At 46.4% G+C, this 21,059-nt stretch overlaps 1 protein-coding gene across 1 annotated transcript; it reads left to right on the top strand.

The window, feature by feature from the left end:
- The first annotated feature begins 1,300 nt into the window (after positions 1-1,300).
- Positions 1,301-15,824, top strand: LOC146184164 (kelch-like protein 10). Its single transcript, XM_084608503.1, has 6 exons — positions 1,301-1,459; positions 3,988-4,196; positions 11,194-11,423; positions 12,649-12,844; positions 14,032-14,231; positions 15,592-15,824. The coding sequence occupies exons 1-6, from the start codon at positions 1,301-1,303 to the stop codon at positions 15,822-15,824; spliced, it is 1,227 nt and encodes a 408-aa protein (XP_084464629.1).
- Positions 15,825-21,059: the final 5,235 nt, after the last annotated feature.

The following is a 21,059-nucleotide window of genomic DNA, read 5'->3' as shown; positions in this document are numbered from 1 at the left end:
CTCCCTCCGGTGGTTGGGATCGAACCCGGGTACCAGTAGTCAGGCGTCTTACCACTGCACCATCGCATCGCATTGCACAGCAGAAAAATCTTCGCAAATATCAGAGACGCAGAATAAGAAAAACTGCCTTTAACACTGCTGCTCATTGGAACCGTTACTACATTTCGTGGCGTTGCCATTCTCCCTCGTTACCTGCTCCATAAATAAATAAATTAAATCTAAACCCTACGCCTCTCCATCTTTCTGAATTACTGTGGATAGCCCACGCAGAACTGTGTGTTGGTTTATTGGAAAGAAGAGCAGAGACTATCACAATTTAACGAAAAAAACCTCTTTTAGCTCATGGTCGAAATGTCACGTGCGCGAGATATGTTCGCGTGATTTTGCGAGATATGTCATTGTCTAGCGTTGTTGCCATCTGCAATCCACACTTGAACGCGCGCCAAGGAACACCACTAGACAGGTGCGATAGTGTACCTTCCAAACACACTTGCCGGAGAAAGTGTGACAGATACACCGCCCTTTCTTCTCTCCGAACTAATTATCAAAAACAAGTTTGACAGATATTGCTCCTTTCCCTTCCTGTGAACTTATTAGTTTTCAATAACCCTGCAATTAGCTGATTTCAACTGCCACGAATGTTCTCCAGGGAAAGGAAATCATTGTGCGGCACGAGTTAGGGCCTTGCTGGACCGGTGGCGGCGAATATTGATATGTAAACTGCCCGAGCCGAAACGCATAGCCGCCGCTGTCCGCCACTGCAAACGGCACTTTCTGCGACTTGAATTAACAACCCATCAATCCACACCAAATTGAGTAGTCGGGAACATCCATGTATATACATAGACAAACATAAATTTCTTACCACTTATGCGGGAGACATACGGTTCCTCTTGCTTGGAACGCCTCCCACGGCTGTGACAAGCTCGCGAAATACTTGCATAGATCTCCTTGTTAAGAACTAGGCATTGATGCAGCAAGTCGAACATTTGTTCATCAATTTATCCGACCTCAAAGCTTCCTGCATGACAATCAAGGACTGTAAGTGAAGGGTTTCTTGAAGAAGGAACACATCTGAAAAATAAAACGTTGTATGTAATTGCGCATACATATCTTGCTCGAATCCGTTGCCTTAGTTTATCGAAAAGCAGAAACGGGTGATGAGCAGCGCTCGAATTTCGGATTAGGAAGTGACGTTATCGCCTGCAATTTTGTACGGCAGTAAAACAAGCTATTTTTATTATCGCTGAAGCTGCGCATTGACAACAACAATGTGGCTGAGGTGCTGGCGGCGGCCGACATGCTGCTCATGGATGAAGCGCGCGACCTGGGCCTGGACTACGTGCTGAAGAACCTTGACATCGACGACTGCCTCGGCATGGCGCAACTGGCACAGGATCACCACTGGCAGAGGTTCCACGACAGCATGTTCTCCTTCGTGCGCGAGCACTTTGATGCGGTGAGCGAAGACTTAGTTGGTCTGTGATGGGTTGAGGTGTGCAAAATGGTAGACCGTAATCAAGCCGGTACCGCCATTAAGATTACTCCAAAACGATTCGGCGTATGAGCTCATTGAAGGTACAGGAGGCTGGCGAATATATTCACATAGAGCTCTGCATTTAACTGACATGCTCAATTGACATTCTGGAAGCTATGCTTTAATACTTACGACCAGACATTCAGCGCTTCAGGGTATCATGATCATTAGCCGAGGTTTTAGTGCCGAAGATGGCATGGAAGTTGTACGGGTCAAGGAGCGAGTGCATACATGTCCTGCAGATCGGCTGGTGCAGGTTATGCTCCCCGGGGCACCCGGACAGTGCTGCGAAGGCTTGACATTGCATTAGCTTTCTCTAGGGTCGCAATGAAAACACAGAACTAACCTCGATTCAAAGAGGTTAACGCTTGATTCCCGTCTTTCACTGTGCGAGGCTCGTGTGCCTCAGGAGGCTGCAATAAAAAGTTCAAAAACGTCAGCCTCACCATGTCATTGTACATGGCTCAGCAAAATCGCGTAAGTTCGGTCTGTGAAGCGATTGTGAAGGTGTAGCTTTCCGATGTATAAGATATATCTACTAAATGCATGCACCTCGAAGCTTTTTCCTGAATTATGCTCAGTGATATGTCTGCTTCACCTAATTTTTGCATCGTTCACGTCGAAGATAAGATGAATAATAATGCCATACATCAAAAGCAGTTCACTGTATTCGCACAACGGGGACAAGAGTAGTACGTTTTCAGGCATATTTACATTGTAATAGTAGTAGCAGTAGTAGTAAAAGACTTTATTAAAGCGCAACACTTGGGCGCCTAATACATAGGTGTGTTATGTCAACAGCAGAAAGGTTATCTCATTCGAAGGAATTCTGATCAAAAGCGAGCGTTCACCGTCCATGGTACAAAATACTGATACCGTCATTACGCAGTTATACGATCACATAGAGCATGTAAGAGAATATGTAGTCATGAATAATTAAAGGCAAAATCTTCTCCCCTTTAAAGGCATACCTCACTCATATCATGGCTCATATACTGTGACGTATCTATACCCCAGCGCTTACAAAGCACAGAATTGTAAGGTAAGCAGCATGTAAAAGTAATACCTATAGTAATAAATATTATTATAACTATGACTCATGTTGCACAAAGCATGAGTCCATCGTACTTTAGGGTGCAGTGTTTAAAAAAATATGGCGCATAGTCATGTTTAATTATTAATAACCATTATGTGATGTCGCGTATTAAAGCCCTTCATGAACTAGTGTACCGATTTCGAATTGTCACATATAAGCTGTCCTAAAAGGCTGACTGCAGATTTTTTTTCTCATGTTTAAAGCGTAACTTCTACTTTAGAAATGTAAATCGTTTCTTCTCTGCTTCCAGTCTTACGCGATTAGTCAATGAATTATATTATAGCTATTTACAATTTACATTAAGTTTGAGTCTTTGTACGAAGTATTGCAGGTCTCTACGAAACATCATCGTTAATATTTTGTGCAGGGAGGCTGTAGAAGAATAGTTTATTAAAGCCAGCGTGAACATTTCTTCTTTCGCCATAAACAAGAGAGTGTTTCTGAGATTAGCTTCAAAGTGACAAAAGATATTGAATACAACCCTCTCTAGCCACACGGTTTAGCTATATTAACAAGGTTTAGAGACTGTTTTTTAGCATTCCTTAATTTTGCTTGGTCAAAATTTTTTTTGGTTTGACTGATTACATATAATAGAGAGTTTTAGCTAAGCGGGTTTTCGCATCCGCTCCGCTCAGCGAGCTATCGGGAGCTCTACTGCCCATGAGTGAAACGCTCAGACGGGAGCGCGCAAGCGGAACATCTCCTCGTCCCCGCTACCGCGCGAGCCAAGCGGACCCCAGAGCGGCGCGGCGAACTGGCCTCGCAAAGTCTTCTGGTCTTTTGTCAACCTCACTCAAAGGTTACAGCCTCATTGCTTTCGAACAAAGTAATCAGACAACAAAATATGACTTAATTTAGCAGCTCTACTACAACATATGCAGTCTTTATTGATAATTTTTTTTGCTATAACTCGATCTCTGACCCTTAGGTGGCGCGACCGATACCTTACGCTTAAGTAGGCGAGTAACCGCTGGGTTAAAACTTTGTTTATGCGCTATGCTCCGCTGAGGTTCCGCTCGAAACTTTGAGCGGAGCGGAACGCATATCCGCTCAGCTATTACTCTAATATGAAAACGAAATATATGAATGGCCTTCCATGCAAGGCGACGACCATCGTCAATCCAGTTCAATTTTAATTTGCCGTCGAAAACTATCCATATCTGAAAAAAATATAATTCTATCAACCGACCCCTCCTGTAATGTTCCTTGCTGACCTTTCCATAAAAATAAATTAACTTTGCTCTTGCCTTTACGCATTTATTGCTGACCAAGATGGCTAGGTTCCCGGCAATTGAAATTTATAGCACCTTCAGATTTATAACAGCGGCTCTCGCCTTTTGTCTGCTGTGTGCAGGGGTGGCGTAGGAGCAGCGAGATTCAAGAAGTTCCAGCTCCGCTGCTCGTCGAGCTGTTTACCTCGAGCGAACTCAACGTGCGCGAAGAGGTCGACTTGTTTTACGCCATCCGCCGCTGGTTCACGCGAAGCCGGATATCTGCAACAGAGCGGGAAGCCAGCCGGTCTTTGCTGCTGCAGTACGCGCGCGTCGGCCTCTGCTCTGAAACGTGAGTTACACACTCCGTATGCGAACAGGTACTTAAGCGCGCTACACACCATCGAAAGGAAGTGCGACTTTGCGCTGTTCTGATAGCGTCTACACAACTGTAGTTTGCATTGCAGCACTGAAGCGAACCCACGAGCTCAGCTGGACATTAAAACAGCACTGTCGCTCTGCGATGTATCAGTGGGTAAGGATCTCGCCTATACTGACGGAAGCACCCGGGTTCTATACCGACGGCAGCGCCTCCTTTTTGATGGCAGCAAAACGCCATTGCCCATGTACTCCACTAGGGTGCCTCTCGTAGACATTTGAACGGATACACAAAGAGAAAGTTTATTAACACTCTTACAAACGACACATGGATGAACGTACATTCCAAAGATAACTTCTGTCTGAGATTTATTGCAAAGCAATATACTTCGAAGCACTTCTAAGCACTTCAGAACCAAAATTAGGCAAAGCAGTACTTTAGTTAGGAGCTCTGCTCAGAGTCTTCTCATATAAAACAAACGCTTCACCACCTTAGCCCTCTTACAGGATGCCAGCAGAGACATAAAAACTGAACAAATTCTCTCAATCTTGTAAACAGTGCGCAAAATCCAGAGGACCAGCTAAGACTGGCATCATCAGCCTGCCGTCCCTTAGAACACAATAACGCGTGTGCCAACGCCGGAGAAACGACGCTTCCCCATTTGCTGCTAGTTGATTGGAAAGATACTTCCACATGAGGAGGCCCAAGGTCTGCTGCGCTGGGGACATGGCTCGAGCCGGAGTGCGGCGAGCCTCAGCAAGGCAGCATCGCTTCCAAAAAAACAGAAATTCTTGCAATAATTTGATTCTGTATGTACATGGAAGAATGCTACCGACATTGATGTCAGTGGCTGAAAATGTTTGCTTTAGTCCAAAGTCGACGACGTTAGAGCGGTTAGAATAGTAAGTAGAAATATCCAGTTTGCAAAAGAGTGGGGGTATCGAGAAAAGGACAAAGAGGAGGCAAGACGGACACAAACGCACACTTACAATTTTATTTCGCCGAGCAATTAGAGGCATATTTATGTAATCTAAGCTACAAATTATTCCTGAAAAGAAGCCAGCCCGTGAACAGCTTAAGTACGCATAAAAAATATGTTACAGAATAAGAAGAAGCGGGCAATAGGGTGGGCAGGAGCGCTTGCGCTAGGCCCGCTGCGATTCAGTAAAGGGCATCTCACGGTCATCGAAAAATCTGTGTGCTCCTCTGTTCTCCTTTTCATTTCGCTTTCCACCCCGTAGCAATATCAACACGAAATAAAAACATTTCACTGCAAGGCAGGTGGCCTTAACCTGGCAGGGCCTATTAAGTAAAGACAAATTCGTAAAGTCAATCAATGTCATGAATATTTAGAGCTAATTATGGAAAAGGAGAATGCTATCAGGAGAGATTGCAGATCAGTAAAGCAGGTCACAACCGGCAAAAACTACGAAGGTAAAACAAAACAATGTCTCCGTCTGCGTCAAAGAAAAATATTTAAAAAAGGCACCACGTCACACCAGAGCAAACCGTACAGCTGAGCAAAGCCTCGTCAGAAATAACATATATACAGAACAAGGCACTAAGTCAGAATAAAATTTAAAAAGTCTTAAAAACTCCTAAAAGTAGCAGTGGCTTAGTTCCGGTGAAACCTAGTTGAGTTGTGAAAGCAACAGCTGTATGGATAACTCTCCGCTCTGCTGCACCGCTGAGCAGCGGCCGGACACTCGTTCTCCGAAACCAACGGAAAGAGGGATGCGTGGCTTAAAGACGCGATTGGCCTCTGGCCTCGATGGGATAACGAACAAAATGCCAAGAAACCTAGACGACGCCTTCATAACGGCACTCACTAACTATATTTAAGAAGCATGGATTGGAAAACCTTTGACCAATTTCTCTAACCTCATGCACTTTCCTGAAAAGCTCATAAAACGCGCAATCCAACCAAGGCTAACAAACTTCAGGGAGCAAAACGACCTGTTGACAGCACGAATTGGTCGGGTTCTGACCGGGCCTGCTCACGTAGGAACTGATGCTTCGTTTATAACACGACATCATTGACTCGATATCCAGAGACGTAAAAGGTAATTTTAGCTCTAGATCTAACAAAGGCATTTGACAACGTAAAACACCAGATATTCTCACGGAACTGGAGGAATTAGAAGTCGGCGAGAGGACATATAGTTACATAATGAATTTCCTGTCAAATACGGCAATTAAACTTAAGTTTCAGGATGTAGAATCCCCCACTGTCCACCTGGCAAGTAAAAGAACGCCGCAAGGATCGGTGACCTCCCAATCCTCGTTATTGTGGTGATGAGAGGCCTTCCCTCCGCTCTTAAGGTCATTAAAGATCTAAAGTTCAGCATGTACGTAGACGAACGTTAATCTCTGGGTTAACAACGGCAACGAAGGCAGCACAGAGGAACGCTTACAGGCGGGGCGGACACCGTTGTGTCCAACGCGGCCGAAAGGGGTCTCGCGTGCTCCCTGCAAAAATCCAAACTTTTCTTATATAACCAAAAATCAATGAGGTACAAGTGAGACTTTAACATTGAAATTAAGGTCGACGGCAGAACCGTATCATAAAACGCACTACATACGCAACGCAAGTAACAGAGATATTTAGGTGGACTGCACTCAAAGGCGGCGGCGTCAAAGAGAAAAGACTTTGGAGACTGATGCAGGCGTACACAATAATGCGAATATGCTATGCCTCACCGTTCCTCAACAGCGGGGCAAATGAAAAAGACAAGATAGACGCGCTCGTCAGGCGTTGTGTCAAGAAGGCGCTGGGTCCACCTCTACGGAACGCCTTCTAGAATTGGGCGTGCATAACAGCTGGACGGAACATTCAGAAGCGGTGAGAATTGCCCAATATGAGACATTAAGTAGGACAAGCACTGGTAGAACCATCTTAAAGTGAGTGAGCCGAAAAACAGATAACGACACAGCCGACATGGTCACCCTACCGCCACAATGTTGCGAGAACATCATTATCGCTCCTCTCCCCCACAACATGCACCCAGAATACCACAAGGAGAGAAGGGAAAAGAGAGCCAAAGCAGTGGTTAAAAGAGCAAAAGAATTTAGAGTAAAAGAAGTCGCCTACGTAGATACTGCAAAGGCCGACAGGTGGTGGCAGTCGCCGTGGTAGTCGATGGTAGCGGCGCACCACTCATCTCCGCCACCGTCCGGAGAAGAAACATATAAACACAGCTGAAGACGTCGCAACAGCACTCGCTTGCGTCGGAACGAAAGCAAGATTGATCTTTAACAACAGTAAAACTGCTATCTGGAATATCCGAAAAGGCAGGGCCTCGCAAGAAGCCGCCCGCTTTCTATCAGCTATACCTAAATTCTATCGCAAAATCACCATAATTTAAATCCCAGCCACTATGGCTTGGATCTGGGAAGAAGGCGGAGGGTGAAGTTCGTGCATGAGAAGAAAAACCGATGCTCAGTAGACACACCTTTTCGGGAGCCAATTTGTTGAGGGGGAAAGAAATCAAGAAATCTGTCAGTTCAAGATGAGCCCCGAGCCGTTGCGCACCACTCGTTGCATGGTCTTTTCTAGGCACCATGTTGGAAAAACTGCGCGGATGTTTTGAAGCATAGTTTTTGTCTGGCTTTGGCAGTATGGTTATAAGTTTTTGTTTCCAAGATGCTGGGACACTTCTTTCTTCCCAAGATAAGTTTATACTGCACAGAAAATTTTCTTTGTCCTTGTCAGAGAGATTTCGATTGAGTGAGTACGTAATCTGGTGCTCAGCTAGGACTGACTTCCGCTTTAGTTGCTCTGGTACCTATTTAAGATCTTAGGGGGCAAACAGCTCATAGCGTTCTACATTGGAAGCGCCAGTGTACGGAGGATAAAGACTAGGTAGGGGAGGAGGAATGCAGATATTGCGGAGTGAGGTTAAGGCATCCGCCAATAGTGGCGAATAGCGCTTCTCGCTGGTGGGAACAGGAGCCAGTTGAGGCCCGAGGAGTTGTTTGAGTAAGTGGCAGGTTCTTTTTTGATTTAGAGTGCCAATGATGGCGTTAGAAATATTGTTCCGATGATTCGGGGCAAGTGTAACACAGTGTTCGTTAACTTGTCGCGTCAATTCGGTGACACGCTCAGATAGGCGAGAATAGTTGGTATGTGTGCGATGGGTGCGCAGGAGTCGTTTCCGCCTCTTCCAAATGCGTACAAGGAAAACGTCGGAATTATCTGATAGGGCTGAAGTAGAACTGTCCTGCTTAGCTTGTTCCTGGGCCTGCTCGAGTTATTTTGTCCACCTCTGAAGACTGCCGGTAGTATGATAGGTGTCGTGAATAGTGCCAAATGCATTTCATTTTATGTGGGAAATTTTACGTTTACGCGACGGGTACGGCTAGGTACAGTGATTTGAATAATGTAATGGTCGCTGAGCAGTTTTTCGTTTGTAACCGGCCGGCTGACATCTCGACGTCCGTGGCCCACGTTGAGGTCTGGCATGATGGATTTTTGATGTCTGTAACCTTCACGAGTAATGAAGTCTGGGGTATTATAAACAGTTCACTGAATTCTATTTAATGCGTCATTAAGCATGCAGCAAGGTCGGAAGGTGCTTGGGTAACCTCAGATAACGTGCGGGGCATTAAAGCGCCCACCTATCAAGAAGTTGGAGTCTGGAAAGAACCTTAGAGTGCATGAGCGGTTGAAAAGCGTGTACTCTGTAGGGTGTTTAAAAATTAAGAATGGCCAAAGGGCGAGATGAGTGATGGTGGCAAATAGGAGGTACCGATGAATATAAGTGCTAATTAATGGGGCATAATCGCTGTTAGGAGCTGCATGCAGGGCACGATAACCAGTTATACATTTAAGAGCACGCGATTCTTAAATGAGAATTACGTTGGTCTGCGATGGTAAAGTCAGGAGCGAGTGGATAAAGAGTGTTCGATTGGTACTCAGGTGATGTGTAGTATTTGGGCGAGACCGTTGCACCAAACGGACTTGACACCGGTGAGTAATCCAATGCACGAGAATTTGCATTTGAGGACTGCCAAATCGAAATACTGTATAAAAAAAAATCAAGATTGCTGCATGCTACTTCTCAAATGATCGGGCAGTCTTCGCCTCTTTTAAGTAAAATGAACAAAGGATGTGTGTACCCAATGTCTTCTCATTTCTAAACATACATGACAACAAGGTCAGCCAGAGAAACTTACCTCTGGCTTCGTGTATCCTGGCATAGCGGAGCTACGCCACTGCCATGTTTTCCTTGACGCAACCTGGAGAAGATCTTATTTTACCTTTGTTTTTTGTTTGTTTTTACCTGCTTTACTGGTCTGTAGTTGTGCGTAATAGCAATCCTGTTTTTGATGGTTGACTCTGATCATTCGCGAGATTGAATGACTTTATTGATTTGCCCTTACATAATGGGCCGACTAAGGTTCAGGCTATCTTCCTTGCCATGAGTTTTTTCTTTCGTGTTGATAACTTCCACGCTTTTTGTTCACGAGCTGATTTCTCTTGACGATTAGACTGCAGAGGAGATCACTTATTAACGCCCTAAATGTTTTGAGGAAATAAAATTGTTATTCTGTGTTTCTGTCGGTCTTGCCTCTTCTTTGTCCTTGTCTCTATAGCGCAGCTGTTTTCTTGTATCGAATTGTGAACCAATCAGCCCGACAAGTTCTACTTCAGCTTCAAGCAGCCTTTTTGTATCGGTGAAAGACAATGGGCACTATTTGCCTTCCACTTGAAACTGTTCTAGTGGAATTTTCAGTGTCAAACGCCGTTATTATCGTAATCAACCGGACTATGCCTACAGCCGGGTGAAGCCTCTCTCATACTCCTAGAATGACATCAAGATACCGGTCTCGTGCTAGTTGCGTAAACTTGGCCCGGCAAATGTGTTAATCTCACCTGCCCACCTTATATTCTTCTACCACCTGCTATGCCTTCCTTTCTTTGGAATCCGGTTTGTTATTTTAGCCTTCATTGGTTATCCTTTTTTCCGCAACAGATGTCTTGGCTATGCACATTTCTTCTTAATTTCGTGTAGAATGTCATTAACTGTAGTTCTTTCTCTGTCCTAATCTGCACTATTACCGCTACAGCTACCATTTCCCGTTTCATAGCTCCTTGTGCCGTCCTGAAATTACGTTGAACCCTTTCCGTTACGCTCCACGTTTGAGCCCCATTAAGAGAGCACAGATAAGATGCAACTGTTACATACTTTCCTCTTGATAGATATTGATCAGAATCAATGTGTGAGTTGACGCCAAATCGGCTCCACTGCAATCTTGTTATTCTAGTTACTTCCCATTCATAGTCCGGATTTGTTGTTACTCTCTATCCTAAGAAGAAATATTAACCTATCACTTGAGTGTTTTGAGCCCCGTTTTCATTATTAAGAACTCTAAATTCCAGAAAGGCGAATTCGACTAAATTTCAGGCGGTACATTTTCTCCCGATTTGCCAACTGTCTGTCCAGATTTCTTACGTGAGGCGGATATAGAGCCTCCACTTTATTCATAAGTACGTACAGGTGCGGACATAAGTAATCGGAGCACGATTTTTCGTTCAAATTAAAATAATGACTTCTGCACTGGAGATAAAAAAATAATTGTTTCATTGAATAAATACTACAATCGGTTCGCACATAACACGACTGCCTGTTTGAATTATACAGCGCGTAAAAAAAATTCACAAGGAAATTGCATGCTCCGTTTACTTTTGTCCACGCCGGTGCAGATTTCCTAAGATGCACATTGCTGACATCTCGACTGATGATTGGATAACGAGAATGGCTTACGTGACTGAAATAAAAGCCGAGAAACCGGCAAGCTCACTGTCTCTCGCAACATATCTCAGGCCAGTATCACCGAAGGTCACCTGTCGGCAACGACCGCAAACATGTCTTATCCCAGTGGCTGTTTATGTCCGTTTGCTGATTTTTTGGCTTGATTCAGATCTTTTAAGTCCAAGGTGTGCTCTTCCGACGGTGGTGTGGTGCAGGACACTCTTGTTCCCAGAGCTGTGTCCGACCTTTGCGAAGACCAGAGCATACCGCGCGGCAGTACGCGGGAACCTGCGCAGAGGACCCTGCAAGTGTTCGGCCAGCCTGCTTCAGCTGCAGTACTGCGATGACATTGAACTGCAGGTGTGCATAGCGCTTGGCTCACTTGTCTCCGAGAGTGACGAAGCTGTGCCGAGCAGAAACACGGAAAGCAGGGTACCGAACAGGGGTGAGTTGCATATCCAGCGACTGCATCTTAGTAGCTCGATCGCTTCTGAAAATCTTCTAGAGTACGGTCTGTGTTGCATTTGAAGGCAATTTATCTTTCTGTGTTGGTAGTGCCTCTCACAAAGCCCTCACGGGTCTTCCATCTTTTTTGATGAGATTGTCGCTACACTGGGTTGCGTAATATATAATGGCCCAGTTTAACCAAGCCAGATGTGTAATATATGGATCGTCCACTCAATGCATGCCGAGCCGCATTTTGCGTTTTCTCGCTAGCTGTACTCATGCTGCCTAACAGAAAGCATGAGGAATACACAATCTCCGTTTTACTTGACTTACGCTCATTCAAGACACGAATTGCATCTGGTGCACCTGCGACGAACTGAACATCCAGACCCAGTAAAACAAAAATTCTCCTGAGGTCTCAAGTCAAATATGTGTCAATCATATCAGTCAGCGTTGATCAGACCCATTTAGAATGACGGGATTCGTAAGATAATACCGCTATGTAGGACACCTTGAGGGAGATAATACCTAACACTAATCACCTGCTTGGGTATAGGGCACATGTACCAAATACTGTGCATCTACAACTAAAAGAGCGCAACAGGTCGGACGCTGAGCGAACAATCTGGCTTCTGACAGGTACAGTGTGAGCACCCAACACCTTGCTTTATATATTGTGAAAATATGAGCAGAATCAAATACATTTTATTCTTGTTGTCTGTATCGTTCAAAAGAAGCAGTTACGCGCAGCCTTTCGCTACAGAATAGATAGAACAAGGAAATTATAACAGAACCGGTCTCGACCTGTGCTCCTCCGGTTATTCTTCCGTCTGCTTTTTGTCATTCATGTTTCGGCACTCACAAGGTCTATTAATGACATATGACTCTTGCTAGTGCTATAGTATGTCTTGTTTCCCAAGTCATTTTTTAAGATATTTCGTTGCTTACAATAGCAGCCGCTTCATGAGTCGCTCAGTCGCTTTTTATCGGTTACGAATAATGATATTCCCTGTCGGCTCTTTCACTACGGCTAGAGACTTAATGAAGCTCTGCAGCTTCCCATCTAGCAGCACAGCGCAATCACGCAAATAACAACCGCGCTAATGTTTCCCACGGTCTTTTATTTTATTCATTGGGGACTAGACTCAAAATACGCAGGAATAAACTGCGGATTTTTGTTCGATCACATGAAGAAATTACACCTTTTCACGATTCACTCGCAGTCATTGCAGCCCTGCTTCAGTTTCCCTGCATGGTCAGAACCCGCGCTAATCCCGAGCGCTGGCTTTCCCGCGTACCGCACGAGGTGTTATTCATGGTGGGAGGCTGGAACTCCAGAGTGTGCCGGGGTGCTGTCGAGGCGTACAATCCACGAGCCTCGCGCTGGCTGCTGCACACCATGCACAGAACATCACCCAGGCAAGATGCATTATCCATATTTAAGGGTGATGTTTTTAAAAGTGAGCCATGGTGTAACATGACGCCCACTCGTATTTTGCACTAAAACTGAAGGGTGATGTTTTTAAAAGTGAGCCATGGTGTAACATGACGCCCACTCGTATTTTGCACTAAAACTGAGAAATATCGTCTTCTGCTGTTAGATTTCTACCGACGTTGCTTCTCCTAGTTATCGTACTAATTTGGACCTGTATTTACGGGCTTCTATAAGCCATAGTTCGAAATACTAATCATTTCATCAGCGGCAAATCAATCGCAAACGACGCGATTGGAGCTCGACTACACGTAACCAGTTTGAAAATATAACACCCAAAACCCTTTAGTGCACAATTATATTGTTACGAAGAAGATCGGCAATGGCGCTAGGCCAGCCATTTAATCATCGTTCATCCTGTTGCCATGTTATGCAGAATTCTTGCTTGTCACCGCGTAACATTTTAATGCACGTGCGGGGTGCGTCATCCCCATCTTCGACTTCGAGCATCGATGCCATCCGTACGCTGGGACCGTCGACCAAGAGCCCTGGGATATCGCTACACAGCTTCGCCACAACCTTTGTTGCACAGACCCGACCAACCGAAACTTCCTTCGCCTAGCTCCCAGCCCGGGTCTCAAGATAGGGCGCACACATTAACTAACTAGAAACCCGATCAGAGCAAAGACCCGACGGACCTCAAAAATCGAAAGAGATGGACACGCAACCCCCACCCCGCCCAGCCACCCGACGCGACCTCGAGCCATCAGTCCTATGAATGCTTTGGTGGCGGATGGCTGAAGAGCTACAAATGTGGATCACCCAAGCATCACCGTGGCCATCATCGTCGTGGTGGCAAGCTAATCTTCTCTTCTATCATTTCTTGAACATCCTCACCGTTACGTCACCATCAACTTCAATGAACTGATCGGGAGTATCGCTCGGTGGCCCCGGGAAGTGTTGCGAAGAAGATGATCGGCAGTAGCGCTAGGCCAGCCATTAATTTATCTTTGATCACGTCGCCATATTACGTCTTCTTGCATGTCACCACCTAACAACATATTTGTTTACATTTGCTTTGACGCTGATCTCCAATCACAAGATATATTTGTTGCCTGGCCTGCCGTTCATGGTCATATCGCTATAACGACGCACACGAATCGTTTCCATGCAGGGCATTCCACGGCGTAGTTGTGGCGGGCAAGTTCGTCTACATAGAATGCGGAAGGCAGACAGACGCATGCCTGCGCTCTTGCGACTGCTCAAACACCGAGCGCTGCGTATGGGAGCCCTGCTCACCCATCCACGTTCCTCGCGGCTGCGTCGCCGTTGCGGCAATGAACAAGGACATCTACGCCTTCGGGGGAGATAATGGTATGAGCTATTGCTGTCGAGCCATTTTGCCTGAAACGCTATTGATGTCGAGCTATTTTACCTCAAACTTAAAACAGGAGGCACAATGAGTCCATGCAGTGTCAGTACCACTTCATGCGTACAGTCCATCAGGTGTAAATAACATTTTCTTCAGTTGACACGAGGAGGAAAGCTTTCCTCGAATGACAGTAAACTTTACCTCAAAAACATAACAGTGAAGATTCGATAAAATCTTGGCCTGTATGTGCTAACTTAATTCTTGACGCCTTCTAGCAAAGTTCACCATGTTTGAGGGAAGTTTTGTGAATGCATTAAGCATGAAAAAATCCCCTCTATCGCGTTACACTGGCACAGCGATGGTGGCCAGTCTTACCGTAAATGAGAGAATCTATCACGCCTGAAGTCACCAATGTTCTAAACGCTTCAGTATTCTTGTAGTCGATTGCATTTCGGGCTCCATGACGAAGCTGTCGGTTGCACTGCCAGCGTGGAGCGGTTCAGCCCCGCTTGGACCAGAGCTCCCCAGATGTACAGGGCACGTAGCGGTGGTTCAGCTTGCGCCTTGAGAAGTGGGCTTGAAAGCGAGATACTCCGATCGCTTCTCAATGTCTCACGCATATCGTAACGAGAAGAAATATTCGGTTATGAACTAAATCTATACATAACTGATGCATAATCCTTGCGAGTGTCTCCTTCTCTTTAAGTCGAAATAAAGGCCTCATATAACACTTAAGCTATGAAAGGCATTGAACAGAATTCATTATTGGCTTCATCAAAACTATATTCTCAGCATGAAGGATTCTATTCTGTCGCAGTGATGGATCGATGAATCGAGCTGTCAGACGACTTTGCTTTTTGTGTCACAACACAAGAGATAAAAGGAGTGGCTTGCACTGCACTTCGTTACGGTCTTAGCGTCTGCTTCGATTACATCGATACCAAGGTGCCGCACTTGTCATTAGCTAGAAACTTTATGATATGGATGGCCCTCGACCATCAGGAGTCGTAAAATGCTTTTACAAAAAGCGTGATCGCAAAGTCGCTTGCCCATAGCCACAACTTGTTCCCGCTTACCTTCACCGAGATCGCTATCAATAGCAAAGATAAAAACTGCACAATTTCGGAAGTGTCCTTGCTACCGTTTTCGTCTTTTCGCTAACGCCTTTCCGATTACAGTGGTGTGAATTAATGTCACCGTTTTTATTCCCAGCTTCAAGTAAAGCCAATAACTTCAGAGCAGGCACAAATCAGAGCGAAACCTGTTTCTCTCGGCTTACCCAGGACAGTGTAAATTAGGGGAAGTGCCAATATAACGCCGAGCACTCCAGATGCTTATGGCGGTGCCGGTACTTTGGCGCAGGCAAGCTGTATGTGAGCGGCGGTTACGATGGCCGTGTAATGCTCAGGAGTTTCGAAGTCTACACTGCTTCGTCTGAGTCTTGGTTAGTGGTGCAACGCATGCCAGGCCCTCGCTGCTGCCACCGAATGATGAAGATGAACGGCCGCATCTACATCACCGGCGGATACGACGGCAGCTCCCGCCTTAGCACCAGTGAGGATCATAAACTGCGTCACATGCAGTTTTACCTCTAAGGAACACTTCATTGCTGCAGGGGTGCATGAAACGGAGAAAACTGTCCTGCAGGCCTATTTGTTCAGGCCGAATCTCTTCCTTGTTCCATAAGGGCGTATATGGCGTGTCCTTTGGCGCTCAGATAGCGCAGGTTAGTTCTACAGTGTTCTTTCTTATAACGAACGGCGATTCATACAATTTAAGCTCTTGGGAAAACACCCATCAATAGTTTATTCCCTATTAATATTTGATAGCCGATAACATAGGATTACGCTAACGCCATATTCACATTTTATATCCGGAAGTAATTATTTCGTTGCGCTTTTCATATCATTGTCAGGCCTATTATTTGAAGTATACTGATCTTTCAGCGAACAATTTCAAAATTTCCTAAATATAGTAAGTTAAAAATAGAGAAACAATATTTGCAGGAGCAAAGTGTCCCCAACAGCAGACAGTGTGTTGCGAAACGCCTCTCATTATCTGTTTATAACAGAAACAGGCTAATTACCGTCTTAGTTATCATAGGGGTGTGGGTGGTCCAGACTGGGGGTTTGATGCCGTGAAGAGTACGGCGGCGTAATATTAGCTTTTGAAATGAAGAAAAACGTAAATTCTAGAACCCCGCAGAGATGGTACAGTGCTAACATGCATGACTGCTGTACCTGAGTTCCGTGACAGGGACAGAGGCATATTAGTTTCTGTTACTTTTACGCAGTCTCGCCATAATATATGGACCTGAGTTACCGGGTGCGATCCCGATCGCCGGCTGCTGCGTTTCAGTGAAGGCGAAGCGAAGTGGCCTCGGTGTGCTGTTAGATGGTAATGCACGTTAGAGAACCACAAGTGGTAGAAATTTCTGGAGTCATTCACTATGGCGTCTCTGAAGGCCGAAGGCGTCCGACGCTTTTTCCTGCACGCAACCGAAACTGAGTTCAGGAGGAGCGGCGGATGTATTGCGCAAGCGCAACGTCCACTATTAACATGTCATATTTAATGCAGCCCCCACTTCGAAACATGTGTGATAATTACCATCTCTAGGGATCCTAAGCGCTTGGCTTAGACCACGATCGTTATCGTCTTTTTCGCTCGGCGTACAAAAAGGATAGCCATCGTCAAATACGCAGCCGTCACTTTCGGAAGCACTGATAAGCTCTGGCCTGGTGCTCTGCCTTTCTAATTATCTCTGGTAGCAGCTTTTTATCTCTTTAGTTTTGTTGCTAGCTTTGTGAACGGACCAGCGCCACGCTTCTATGAGAGCGTGTAAACTGCTGTTGTACGTGAAACGCTGACATATTAGTGGCATGCTTTGCATTACTTCAGCAAAGCATCCATTTTCTTAATGCAATTTCAGCTTGAAAGCTGAAATAGACGAGAATTACTTCGTAGTTACGAATATTGCTACGTGAGAACGTGATTCCAAGAGGCACAGCAGCTCAGGACACAACACACAGCACACGGCAGCAGAGCAGCGTCAACCTTCTCTTACCACCAACCGTTGCTATCACTTCGTCTCTGTTGTTGATCGTCATCTTCTGCCTTCTGCAATGGCATTTATGTAGCATTACCCTCGTCGCTATAAGGACCGTCCTGGTGCGTTCTATGTCGTAGAACTGCAGTTGGAGTAGTACGGCTTCATTCGGGCGACGCGAACGATATCGGTACTTGGTAGAGCAAACTCTTGTGGCGGATGCACAGGGTGATCTCGTATGCCATGGAAGTCACTGGCTGTAAAATATGGCAGGGGAATGTGTACCGCGGCAAGAGCTCCTCACACAGGCCAACTCGACGAATGGGAGTCCAGAGCAAGAGAAGAGAGTCCAGAGAGTAGAAGACATCGCGATGACGAGAATCATAGCGTCGCTTTTGAGTGTTTTGGGAGGAAGCCAGTCGGCGGCGAGCAATAACACAGGCGGCGTCAGCTCGGAAGATGGCGTCATTAACGTAAGAACTGGCATTAACTGAAACGGAAGTGAAGGGTCGCGGCCAATTAGAAGATAGAAGGGCGAGTAAGCCATTCTATCAGAATGGGATGAATTGTGTGCGAACGCTACAAATGGCAAACTAATATCCTAATCAAGATGGTTATCATATACATTCATTAACAGCATGTCTGTGAGCGTGCGGTTGAGGCGTTCGGTGAGGCAATGTTCGTTTGTGGATGGTAAACAGTGGTGAAATATTGCTTAATGGAGGAGCATCGGAGGAATTCGTCAACTACTCGGGCAAGAAAGCAACGGCAACGGTCAGTGAGCAGCTAGCTTGGAGCACCATGCAGCAGAATGACGTCATGTAGAAGAAAAGCAGCCACGTCAGTTGTACAGCTGGTGGGTATTGCTCGTGTGACCGCATAGCGCGTATTGTAGTCCGTGGTACCACAATCCATCCATTCTCCGAAGCAAACAGAGGAAAAGGCCCGAGGGGATCAAGCCCAACTCGGAAAAACGGGTCTATTTGGATCTCCATTGTCTGCGTGTGTTAGATAACTGCGCTATGTCGAGAGCACCTGGGTAAGGACGTTATCTGTCACATGCGTGTCTAATGCTACAGAATATTCTCGGCCGCTTATCGCATTGCAAGCGCTGCTAGTCGCAGCATTTTTAATGCATTCCGCAGGGCAACCGCAGCGCAATCAATGCAGTGCAAGCTCCCTATAAGCAATGACGCATGTGCGACCCGTCTGCTGTTGGCGAGGATGGCCCCAATACCGTGACCACTGGCTTCAGTGCGTACCTCCGTTGAGGCTCAGGGGTCGAAGTTTGCCAGGACCGGCGTGTTGGCTAGGGCTACAATTAGCGCAGAAAATGCCTGAGGTTGGTCTTGGTCTCACCAAAATGGAAAGTCGTTCTTCAGAAGAATAATAAGTGGATGAGCCATTTCTGCGAAGCTGGTGAGAAACCGCCGAAAATAGGAGCATAGGCCAAGAAACCTACGTACGTCCCTGGTATAGAGAGTGTAGGAAATGCACTCACAGCAAGAATTTTGTCGGGGTCAGGTTGAATGCCATGGGGGTCGACCAATTGTCCGAGCACATTGAGCTCAAGTCGGCCGAAGCTACACCTCTTCGAATTCAGTTGAAGCCAGCTCTGCGGAATATTCGAAGAATGTCATCCATGCGATGGAAATGGCTTTCAAAGGTCACAGAAAATAAAATGACGTCATCGATATATCACAATCATGTGGTTCATTTGAAGCCTCGTAAAAGAGAGTATCACGCGCTCGAATGTTGCAGGCGCATTACACAGGCCAAAAGGCATTACCTTGAATTGGTAGAGGCCATTGGCAGTAACGAAGGCGGTCTTCACTCGGTCCCGTTCGTCGACTGCGATCTGCCCATAGCCGGAGCCAAGATCAATCGAAGAGAAATAGCTGGCACAGTGCAAGCAATCAAGGACATCATCTATCTTGGGCAGGGGGTAAACGTCCTTTTTTATAATCTTATTAAGGTGTCGGTAATCAATGCAGAACCTCCAGTACTGTCCTTCTTTATAACAAGCACGAGACGTGACGCCCAGGGGCTACTCGAAGGCTCGATAATGTCTCTTCCCAACATCTTGTCTACTCATTTTGTACGACACGATGCTTAGAAATGGCGACTCTGTAAGGTTTCCTGTGATTTGGCTGGCGTCCCAGGTATCGATGCGATGGGTAACTAGGGACGTTTGAGGCAAGAAGCGGCCACCAAATCAAATATACTGCTGTACGAAGTCAGAAGACTAGTACGTGCTTGAGCATGGTCATGACTCAAGTCAGGAGCAACGATTCATAATATGCGGGGCTCTAGAGATGGGGATGGTGCAGGTCATGGCGGCACTTAAAGTTTAGGTTCGGGTAAAAGAGCAGACACAATGAAGTCAGACAATGGGGTTAACTCAGCGAGAGAATGCCCTCAGGTAGCAATTGCACAAAAAAGCTGAAGTTCAAGAGTTGAATATAAGTGTAGTTGTTCGCTACGCGCACAATATTGTAAGGGAGAGCGATTCTACGCTGCAGTCACGTCGGTTGTAGAGCAAACAACTTAGTCGCTATCAGGAACGGAGGCAAAGGGCGACATGAGCACATACACAGAGGCTTCTTGTTGGAGGCGGGTAAATGTAGCGGAGGTGGTGGTGGTGATTAAAACGTTTATTTCATATTGGGAGGTTTGACGCGGAGCCTTAGGGCTTCGGCCTTATAATACTGGGTGGAGAGCCTAGTCAGGGACCCCATTGGCGGTTGCCGCCGCCCGCGCACGCCGCGTTAAGGCCCTTTGGGCCTGTAGGTCGCACCAGCCGAGCAGGGTCGCCTCCCAGTCCTCCCAGGAAGGGTTAGGGATGGGGAGAAGGGATGGGTTTTGTTGGCAGGCCCATACCATGTGGTAGGTGTCAGCTACTTCCCCACAGTACTGGCACTGTCCAGTGAATTGTGAGTCAAAATGTTTAAGTACTGCCGGGCACAGCATTGTGTTAGTGAAGAGGCGCAGGAGCAGCCTCTCGTTTCCTTTTCCTAACCCTTTGCAGGGGTTAGGGTATTTGCGATGAGAGTTTTGATAAAAAATTACAATATCTTTGAATGTGTAGGCCGGATTGGAATCGATGTCCTCAGCCGATTCGAGTCCCGAGGAAACTGCCCGGAGAGAAAACGCGCGGGCGGCTGCGTCATCTGCCTCGTTCCCTGCAAGACCCTGGTAGCTAGGAGCCCAGACGAGATATCGGCACGCGGAGTCCGTGTCCTGACAGCGATTATGAAATATTGTATAGGCTAAGGGGGTGGTCCACCCTTGGGCGACGTTCCGGCAAGCCCCTCGTGAGTCGTTGACGATATATTTAGAAGTGTGGTCTGAGGCGGCGAGTTCAATGGCTACCTCTTCAGCGTGTGTTATAGATTTGGCCTTGAATGTAAGGCCATCGACTGTGTTCCCGTTGTGAACGACAGCGGCCGTGTACTAGCCCCCCGGATGGGGGCCCGAGGCATCCACGTAGAACACACCTGATTTGTTGCCATAATGGCGGGCCAAGGCTTCCGCCCACGCCAGGCGCCGCCCATTATGGTCTTCTCGTGACATGTTGGTAGGGAGAGGCCGCACTCTGAGGGCGCGTCTCCAGAGTTCCGTGATGCGGAACCTCTCCTCTCTGAACTGTTTATGTTGAATGTTCAGCCGGGCAAGAAGGCGGCGACCCGACACTGTCTGTGTGAGGCGGGTATACTGGTTCATCAAATCTGCTTCCCGGAGGCAGGGTGTTGAAGCTGGAGAAGCTTGTTCGTCAACACAGAGC

Source organism: Amblyomma maculatum, chromosome 7, assembly GCF_055883805.1.
Source record: "Amblyomma maculatum isolate TAMU_Amacu chromosome 7, ASM5588380v1, whole genome shotgun sequence".
NCBI classification, from domain to species: Eukaryota; Metazoa; Arthropoda; class Arachnida; order Ixodida; family Ixodidae; genus Amblyomma; species Amblyomma maculatum.
This window is presented reverse-complemented; position numbering and strand designations above follow the sequence as displayed.

Coding starts and splice junctions, on each gene's coding strand:
- LOC146184164 (XM_084608503.1), top strand. CDS start 1,301: ATGCTGCTCATGGATGAAGCGCGCGACCTGGGCCTGGACTACGTGCTG. Junction 4,197..11,193: donor GTCGGCCTCTGCTCTGAAAC/GTGAGTTACACA, acceptor GGTGTGGTGCAG/GACACTCTTGTTCCCAGAGC. Junction 14,232..15,591: donor CGCCTTCGGGGGAGATAATG/GTATGAGCTATT, acceptor ACTTTGGCGCAG/GCAAGCTGTATGTGAGCGGC.